The sequence below is a fragment of the Diuraphis noxia genome, unplaced genomic scaffold (assembly GCF_037042655.1).
Source record: "Diuraphis noxia isolate RWA-SAM2 unplaced genomic scaffold, SU_Dnox_SAM2 contig0003, whole genome shotgun sequence".
Taxonomy (NCBI): Eukaryota; Metazoa; Arthropoda; class Insecta; order Hemiptera; family Aphididae; genus Diuraphis; species Diuraphis noxia.
This window is the reverse complement of record NW_028301713.1, coordinates 40,495,900-40,506,656: the sequence shown is the minus strand read 5'-3', so window position 1 is coordinate 40,506,656 and position 10,757 is coordinate 40,495,900. Positions and strand designations below refer to the sequence as shown.

General features: G+C 32.9%; 1 protein-coding gene across 1 annotated transcript; it reads right to left on the bottom strand.

Moving 5' to 3' along the window:
- On the bottom strand, positions 1-9,857 carry LOC107167411 (uncharacterized). The gene is made up of 4 exons (XM_089221946.1): positions 8,870-9,857; positions 5,842-5,979; positions 4,817-4,916; positions 1-2,061 (listed from the first exon to the last, which is right to left on the bottom strand). Exons 1-4 carry the CDS (start codon positions 9,016-9,018, stop codon positions 1,378-1,380), a joined length of 1,071 nt encoding a protein of 356 aa, XP_089078072.1. The 5' UTR covers positions 9,019-9,857; the 3' UTR covers positions 1-1,377.
- Between the last annotated feature and the right edge of the window lie 900 nt (positions 9,858-10,757).

Sequence of the window (10,757 nt, the reverse complement as noted above, 5' to 3'; positions counted from 1 at the left end):
TAATATTTTTTTAATCGTTTATTTAAATATACACAATCTGTAAATGTTGTTTTACAATAAGTGCATGTGATGGAGGTGACATGGCTTGAGATAAGAAGCCGCCCATTGGAGGCATTTAAGGTTAGGATTTTAATTTGCTAGTAAGAGAGGACGGGATTACAAAATTAAGGGGAGGTAAGGGTATATACAATTTTAGATTAGTAAGTCACGACACCAGGTACGTTATTTAGACGCCTTCTGGGGTCACCAGGAATAGCGTTGGTAGATAGCTCGGAAATCAGGGGATTACGATGGCTGTGGAACTTGGAGTGTGTGCGTTTGCAGAAAGTTTTTGCGACGTTTTGGACTGTTGGGATGGCTAGATCCTTATGTAGAGTTTCGTTAGATACATAGTAGGAAGCTTTAGTTATTTGACGGAGACATTTAAATTGAAAAATTTGAATTTTGTTTAAGTTGGACTTTTTGGCTGCACCCCAGAGTTGGATACCGTATGTCCAGATCGGTTTGAGTAGGTGTTTGTATAATAGTAGCTTGTTTCTTAAGTTGATGTGTTGTAATGTGAGGAGAAAACGTAATTGGCGAGAGCGATTATTTAAGGCAAGTCTTTTGTTGTGGGTGTGAGTTGCCCAAGTTAACCTGCGGTCTAAATGTAGACCTAGGTATCGGACATTTTGGGCGGTTGGGAGAGGTACATTGTTGAGGTAGATGGGAGGGCAGACTATTTGCCTTAGTGTGAAAGTACAATGGATGGATTTTGTTTCGTTGATTTTTTATTCCCCAGTCTACCAGGTTGATAAGAGATTGAGATGGTTTTATACGAGATTAGAGGCTTATTACATAATATCGAACAACATGTAATGTAACTCACAATGTTAAGCTGTATACTATATTATAATATCTCGTATATAAATAGTTCAATTCATGCTTATGGACTAGTCTGTATATGATAAATTACATATATTAGTTATTATAACAAGCTGTCGTCTAAATAACAAAAAACATCGAAAACAATAAATTTTAAACTTTAATAAAAAAGTTGTACTCAAATTTTAGAAGAAAAAAACGTGCAGAATATCAAACAGTCTTATAAAATAAATATTTCATGTAAAGAATAATTTCTTTTTTAAATTCTTTATACACAATTCATATTCATCTATACATAGATTGCTAATGTATAATATATAAATGTAGACTGCATATCAACACTATGCGCCGTGTTGACCAGACCGATTTTTTGCAGGATTCGTCAAAGATGTAGACGTCAATCATCGAGTTCGGTCTTCGTTCACTTCGGTGGAGAGAGCGGATATCGGCTACGTGAAGAGAGGCGCAGCTGATCGCTGGTCAATCGACCGACCGACCACTTTCCGCGGCGTATCACGAAGTCTCCATGAACTCGACCGGCGGCATCGGCGACAACGAAGATTCGCGACCACCACCGCCGCCGTCGTGTCCATGCTCTTGGTCGTCGTCGTCTTCGTCTTCGTCGTCGTCGTCGCGGCGTCGACGGTGACGGCGATTACGCGATTCTGACTTGCACGCATTCGCTGAGGACGCGTTCTTCCGTCTGCCGGTCGGCGGCGTCTCGATCCTGGTGTTGACATTTAACATGCCCATCTGGCCCAGAAACAGAACTTCGTTGACCAGCCGCTTGGCGATGATCACCGACTGCCTGTCCATCTGCCGGAGCTCGTTGGCCGCGTACCTGCCAAAACCGTCGTAGTAGTCGGCCACTGGAGGGTCGGCAGGGTCGCCACCAACGCCACCCAATATTTGAGGTTCGTAAAAGTCGGCGGTTCCGGTATTGCCCGAGAACCGTTCCAGTGGCGTCAGCGGCGGCGGCGGTGGCGGCGCTCTGCTGGACAGTCCGTTCGGCGCCGCCGACACGTCCAACACCCGTCGCCGTCTTTTGGGTCTCTTGACGCCATCTCCGGCGCTGGTGTGCAAATTGCTGCTGGTCGCGGTACATGGCTGTTGGTACTCGGGTTCGGTGGAACACGAGTCCTTGTCTTCGGACCCAGCTCGGTCATCGACTTCCTCGTACACCAAAATGTTTTGCGTCTGTAATTTCGTAAATATATGTATGTAGTAAGGTATATATGGTAGTGTAGGGCTATGTTTTAATTAGGTTGATGACTTTTTTTCTTTTGAAATTTTGAAACTTTTATTTTATATTTTTATATCTAATGTTATAGATATTTTTGGTGTTTAAACGACTTCTCTCATATTTCATACTTTTTCCTATTATGTCTTTAATAATTTCCATCGATTAAAACTTTTTTAGATGGATTTATAGTGCAGTTTTTGAGATTTTATGTGCATATATAATGTTTTTTAATACATTAAATTCACAACCCTAATATTATAATAAGTAGGTATACAGGAGTACAACTTTAAAATCTAGAATACGATTTTTAACCATCAGTTTTTGATCATTGATTGATAAGGTTCGTTCTAATTTCTATATTAGGTTAGGAAAATCGAGTGTTCTGCAATAAAATACATGATATGATCAAAAACAAAATGTTTGTTACTAACTGTTTATCTTATGAATAATAGGCATTTAAGCTTAAAGCACCATTTAATTATATAAATAACAATAAACGTTTGATGTAACATAATCGGAGTTACAGAGTATACGATTGTGCAATTGCAGTCTTCCATCATTTATCAAATATTCAGATGATCGTGCAAGTTGAAGTCAACGTTTTGACTGCAGATTACAACATAAATAAAATATATGATTAGCTTTTGTATTTTTTTAACTCTCAGTGGAAAATAAAATATAAAATTTAAGAAACTAAATATAATGATTGAATAGTGACCAGTATATCCGTTTTAAAAACTTAATTAAAAATAGTAAAACTTAAATAATTATTGTTACATTAAACAACGATATAATAACAATAACAAATTACGATTATAAAATGGTTCCTCTATAAGCCAGCTATATTAATTATTACTCGGTATACATAGGGTTAATTAATAAATAATGTGTAGGACAAATAAAAATGTAAAATAACATGGAAACGGAAAATATTCAGAAGAGCGAATAGAAAAATGACATTGCTTTAATACTTGAACATTTATATCTGAATTAATATTGCTGCATATTACCAATAATAGTTGCCGATATCATAATTTTATGTGTAAACTGAAGTGTACTAAAATACTCATGTGTCAAAATATGTATACGTTGTATACGCAATATAGTATGATAATGTGTATAACAATAATAACATTGAGGAAATTTCGTCGATGCAATAAACTTCAGAATACTCAATACAGATTATATTATACAGACGGAATAATCAACATACCAGCGTTATTATTTTGAACATTATACTTATATGATTATCTGCATATTGGTTATATAGTAGAATAATAATATAATAGATACTCGTATATAAATTTCTTTTATTACTATATGTGCCAAGAAATAATTTGTGTAATAATGTGTAATGTCTAAAATGTGTAATAATATTGTATTATAGATGTCAGTACCTAAGTATTATATTGTAATATCGTAATCGTTAATTTCCAATTTAAAATCATCATTATTGGTGGAAAATTCGGTAAATCGCATAATATGGCACTATATAAAAGTTATGACGTCAAAAATTTATGTCACTAAATCATTGATAGAATATCGCTTGTCACAGTAAAACGCATTTTCTAAATAATTATATTTGCATTGGTTGTATATTATATTATACCGACGAAATGCATGTCAACTGAATATAATTATTAGGTTCAATTGCGTCGTAATCGGATGCTCCATAGCTAAACACATTTACATACGACATTACGATGGATGAAATTAAAAAAACATAAATTACTTTTGTCGGTAGTAAACACTACACATACGAACGAGCAACATACTCGCACAAATTTCCGTAAACCAATTATTAGTGTTCTAAAATAAATAGGTGATAATCATAGGCGAAACTAGAAAATTGTATTAGGACAGGCCAAATGAAAAATATGAAAAAAAATTCTAATTCTAAAATAAGTTTTTTTATTTAAATTTTAAATTGTATTATATCAGTATATTATCCAGTTAGTATTAGGTCAGGCCACGGCCTGCTTAGTGGCCTGGCCCGTAGCTCCGGCTATATGGTGATAATAATACTTGAACATTTCTTGTATTAACTTGATGATGTACGAGTATGTATCATATTTATAATATAATGTTCAAATAATATGATATATAATGTTAATTATTTGAATATTCTAAGTATCGGGTTTATGATTTAATTGATTTATTATCTTTAAAATAATTATCAATGTTTTACATGTTAAAAACCTTTTCTGGATTTATAATACGAGTCATCAAAACTCAACTATTTTATACTAGCTATAAACTTATTTTTCTTTAAAAACTATAAAATGTTATCGAATACATATCGCTATCACCTAAAGTAATCACTATATTATTAATTGTAAATAAAACATAACATATATATTACTTATTGATCAGTTTCATCGCTGTAGACGTGATTATGTGAGCATACCTACTCCCTAACTAGCAAATATCTTCAAAACACAATAATTAATGAACGGATTTATCACCATATATTACTATTATTAAATAAATATTACATGTTATCTACAAATATCTGGTTATAGAGGAAATTCGAATTTCAAGATGAGGAAGAGACTGTGAGAGAGATACTATAGGTACCTTATACTACTTATCTAATATTTATAAGTACAGAACAAAAAAAAAATGCTTCTATAAATGATCATACATACATACATATATACATACATACGTATTATGTACATATTTATGGCTCAATATAGTAACTAGTACCTCGTTTGACTCATTATCTTCGTCACTGTTATCCGGATAACTGCGGCCCAACCGCACCCTGTCTTCACTGTGATGCTGATCGTTTAGAAACTCTAAGGATCTATAACATTATAATCGAAATAAAACATATGAAACAAATTCAAAATTTTTTACCATGTATATAGATACTTAACAGAGTGGGTAGTAAACAAACTAGTATCGATAATAATGTTTTTAAACTCCCCTTCCTCGCAAAAGCTGAAATAATCATTTACGCCTTAAGGGTAGTTACTAGTTATAATCTTAAAATGCGTTGAAAATAATAATACAATAGATAAACGTATTTAATATGATCGTATGGTCAATAATAATTTCAAGTAGGTATTCTTGTTTATACGAAAAATACTAACGATGTAACATTCATACAATTCGTATATGATATAATATGTTGTGCTTTAGTACTATTATTAGTATCATTATATGCTTAATATTTGAAATTTAAATACCCATACATTGTTTTTAAACATTATTTTTTTATTATTTACTATTATTTTTGCGCACTCGTTTAAATTCTCCTCGTCGTTTGAATGTTGACACAAAACGATATTGTGACTAAATTTTAATCTAATCTTACTTATTAATAGTCGTAATTTGAGGACATAATAATTTATAAGTCCACGAATTAACTAACTATTATCTATTATAAATGTACTTAGTATAAGTTAAAAAAATTAGTAAACGTCATAATACGACCTAATTGCACTTAGTAACTACAGTCCATGTTACTTTTAATTATTGTGAAAGGCATTGGGATTTAATGAGTTTTTGGATATATTTACGTAGAGGTACATAACTTAATTACTTTATTCTAATATTTATATATTACATGATTTCATTATTTTTCAAAACTTATTTACCTCCAACAGTCCATACGTATGCAGTACTACTGATAGTATAAAATTATTTGTCGTACTATGTACTATTTTATATTATATACTATGTTACTATATAGTATAGTATTATAAGTGCATAACAGGATCTCTTACTTGTAATACCACAAACTGGGCTCGTATACTCCACCATATCTTTTGGCATCCATTACTTTTTTGAATTCCCGCAAGTAACAAGTTCTCAGATTCGCTATTTTACGTTTCAGGTCGTCCATTGTACAGCTCTCGTTATACCTAGATTCAATATATAATATAAGATAAACAAAGAACAGAACGCACTGCATAAAATAAAAATGTATAAGAAATGAGTTCGAGTTTACCATATACTTTTAAAAAAAAAATAAGAAATCTATATACCTTTCTGATTTTTAAGTAGATGCTTACACATAAAACTGTTGCTGACCTGATAGTATCAATCTAAAATATTTTATATTTATGCATCGATAATTTTCCTGGCGTCATCTTTTATCATACCTAGCAGTTGAAATCAACTGATTTGACTGCAAAACATATTTTTAATTTATTTCAAAATTACAGACTCTTCGTGTTAATGCAGTAAATTTTTTTTTACAATTACACAAAGTATTCATTTGAAGGAAAACGTAAAGAAAAACAGGAGTGCTAAGGTTTGTACATTATGGTTTAATTGTTTATTTTTTTATGATAGTCTTCTATAAATATAAGATTTTACTCATATTATTATTAGCCAATTTCAATAACACTATTCATAATAACTTAAGAAATAAAATAGAAAAAAGTTGGTCTTAGAACGTCAAAAAAAAAATATGGTGATAGATAAGATTAATCATATAGAAAATATAAAACGTGAGTACAGCGTGAGAAGCTGATTAAAAAAAATTACTCAGAACTTAGCAGCTCCAAACCAAAAGTCAGCAAATGTACATCATACGTGGCCTCCATTATAGCAGCCGTCGTCGACGTGCGTCAATAATATTCTTAAAAACGGTGGACGGTGGAGGGAAAAATCGTTATAGGCTTATAGCGCATGTGACATAACGCCGTTTATTATAATGATATTAGCTGCAGGCGGCGACAAAACGATAGATTGACACAATGCTACACATGGCAGTGACGTATCTAAGGGAAAATTTAGAAAGTCATTAGACCTGTACTTATTTCCTGATCAATTTGTCCCCTAAAAAATTTTTTACCTATCTATATTATAAATATATTTTTTTATTTAATATCCACTCATATACTCATAACACTCAATGGCTGTAGTGCTGTACATTAAGTGTCATGTAAGTCATTTTAATGGATGTATTAAATTTGAATTCAACGATATAAAATTATTGCATACAAAAAACGATTCTGAGTGATAGGGTCATTGGCCTATATACCTACCTATAGTTGATAATATACATAAGTAAAATGTATTATATTATTTCTATCAAAGTAATTTATTTGAATATTAGTAAAGCAGTAAGTTGAATTAATTTTTGCCGAAAACATTTTATGTGATATACCTACCTTCTTTTGAAGTTTCAACTGTTTCAAGTACCTCGTAATAATATTTTTAAATTATAACAAAATAACTTTATTCGTTATTCTTCGTTTAAATATCTAACTTCGTCAAAATTTGAACCTATAAAATGTCTATAAAAGGAAATTGTGTATAAATATTTTTTTTTAATTTCCAATCCATAATCTTAATTGAATATTTTATAAGTTTTTAACTACATAATTATTCACAAATTTTCAATTTCATAAACTTTGTCAACACTTGAACTTTAAATGTTTATGAAAAAAAAATTGTCTTTGTATTTTTAGTATTTTAAATCTGCTATTTTAACAATGTCCAATGTATAAAGAGCCATAATATTAGAGTTTCAAAATTGATCCATCGAATAACATTTTAACGACATTTATAGAAAAGAAAAAGAAAATTTTTAAAAATTTTAAATGTCATAATAGCTCAAAACAATCCAAAATAGTTTGAAAAGTATTTACAGTTATTCGTTTTTGAACTATAACAAAAAAAGAAAATCTTTCCATGATAAATCGGGTGAACTTCAAACACTCATAAAAAATTATTGTAGTTTTCGCTAAACTTTTATTAAATTGTTGGTGTTTAAATTTAACATTTTATAAATTATTAGGTAACTTAAAGTTTGTAGATTTTGACAAAATTAGAACTACAAAATATTTTTTTTAAATCCATGCCTATGTATTTTAAATATTTTTAAATTGCTAAAAAAACAATTTATGATATGCGATTTTGAATTACATTTTCAAACTTTTAAACTGAGTCTCTTAGCAATGCTGACTGCCAAACCTGGCTGACTTCCTTTATTTATTTATGTTTATAAAACTGAAGCGTTTGTATGTTTGAACCACAGAAACAATTGGTACAATTAAAATTAAATTTATATCAATTGATTAGTTGATTCTTGGAGTGTGATTTTAGCTTTTTTTTCAGTATCAAGATTTTAGAAAAGTTAACACAGAAATTTTATGTATGGTCGAAAATATAACAAGTGCCCGTTTCGGTCAAATTAGTTCACAAAGCACGCTGATACCGATTTGACTGTGAAATGAAGTGTACCAAAGCCGAGACACAACGAAAGGTATAACTGATGTGTTGTTAATTTTTCCCTCGATTTTTCCCGAGCAAAGTCGGGTATAGGTACAACACACTTATTATGTAACTAGTATGTACTTATATAGAATATAAGTACTATATAATATACATATATTTACTACAACAGAAGTGTCTGAAGTAAATGCCGACATAAATTGATAGTGGCTAGGAGGTCCCTAACGACTATATTGGCCAAGTAAATGAGCGGCGGTGGTGACGGAAATGCCATTCGTACAACTAGTAAGAACCTACGTCGCAACTAGCAATCTAAACGTGCGAATTATTATCTCAAAGGTTGTCCGCCGCTGCCGAAAAGCGCGCTCTCCCCCTCCCCACACTTCCTTTCTAATTCGTCTCCCACCCACCGCGGTCTACAACAAACTGCTGAGGTCGTTGACGACCTGTCACGCTCCGCAATCGTCCATCGCGTGTTTTTTTTTTCGTAATATCGGCGATATTATATTATTATTATTGCGCTCGTCCCCAACGTAACAGTGTTTATTATTATAGTGGTCATAATACTTTTTTATCAACTGCAGCAACGACTCGTACGCCTCGTTCTTCATCTCTTTGTTCTTATAGTCGGGGTCCTTGATCCTCCACAGGCAGGTGCACGTCTTGTACTCTTCGATCAGCTCCGATATCAGTTTCCTCTCCATGGCCACGATCATTTGGACGCCGTTCAGGCCTCGTGTGCCCCACCTTAGTCGTTTATAATCGATCGACGTAACACGCGACGTTCTCAGCAGCGAACACGACGACTACGACCGAATGTCGTGCACGAGTCGTACGGACTACGGTCGTGCGACGACGGCGGTACTACCACGGTCGAGAGTGTGCGCGGCGAACACTGTTACCACCATCGGTCGCCCGCCGACGGGTGTAGACAACGGCGGCGGCCACCGCGACACATGTATACGGACGGTCGGTCGGCCACCGATTTGTCGTCGATACGCGGTTGGCCAACCTGTCGGGCTACGCGATGCGCGTCGGCGGCGATCTGTCACCCGGTACCACCACCTCGCCCTACGCTGCATCATCGCTATGGCTGCACACAGCGCGCGCGCGCACGTGCACACTAACACATATACATACACTCAACCTTGCAGCCGGCCCGGGCACGATTTGCAGTCGGACAGACAATCAAGCGAGGGCTCTCGAAAAAGAAAAATTTTTATTTTTATTATTGTGTAATTTTTGTAATATTTAATGCTATCGTAAATTACCGTACCCGTATAGGTATTTAAAACATACTCAATTTATCACGCCAAACTAAAATACGTTTTTGTGAATGAAAATGTATAACAATTTAACATAATAAACCATATTATATAAATATTTACAGTAGGTTCCTATGCAAATTTAGCGCACACAAAAATAGTATGATAGGTACCATACAGTTTTATAAAAATATATGTCCTAATTCCGTACATAAAAATAGTTCGATACCGTACAAATTTATTAAAACCTATACAATTTGAAATTCAAAAACATACATAGAATTAAATTTTAATTTCAAAATAAAAATGTGTGTGTTTCAAACAAACAATAAAAAATAGTACCTATATATCAATATGGTAGATGTATATATTATGGGTGACATTACGCACCGTTTTTAATAGGATGACAGTTCTTTTTTTGTACCTTAATCCTGTTGTCACTATTGAGAGACACTAAAATGGCTCGTTTTCAAAAGGCAAACAAATAATTAAGAAAATGAAAAAAAAAAAATGGAACTGATGACCTGCAGATGGTATGTACCAGTGGATATATGCCACTGAAAGATTATTTCTTAAACATAAAAAAGTGTCAAACAAATTAAAAATTATTTCCTAGCAATGAATAAGGATCAATTACGACAAAATATCTTGCAATATAATATAGGCCTAGAAACTCGATAGCGGCTTAGCCGAATGCTACGTGAATACGTATGGTGACATTTTATTGGAAAGCGTATGACAAGAATAACGGATAAGATAGAAAACTCTTACTGAGGTTGATGCTATGATAACTATACATTATGCAAGCCCGCGATAACCCTGGATTATCACTCCAAATTCCAATCAAACCTCCCAAATTATACCTCGTAAAAGTTTTTCTCATAAATAAACACAACAGGCATCAGGCACTAGGCAGTATTGAGTGGTAGCTATATTATGAGATATTATAGAGAACAGAATCGTAATAAGAACGGAGGCGTTGTTTCATCGCTCATTTTTATACTTTTTACAAAATCGTAGTCCTCGTAGGAATGTATAGGCACCTGTAAATAGTAAATAAATATTACTATACAAATTTTTATATATTTTATGTATAGATAATGCCATATATAAATATATGCATTGATTATAACTAATGTTTTATTGTATTTGTATGATTATATTATACCTAAGTAGGTATTACAGTAAAT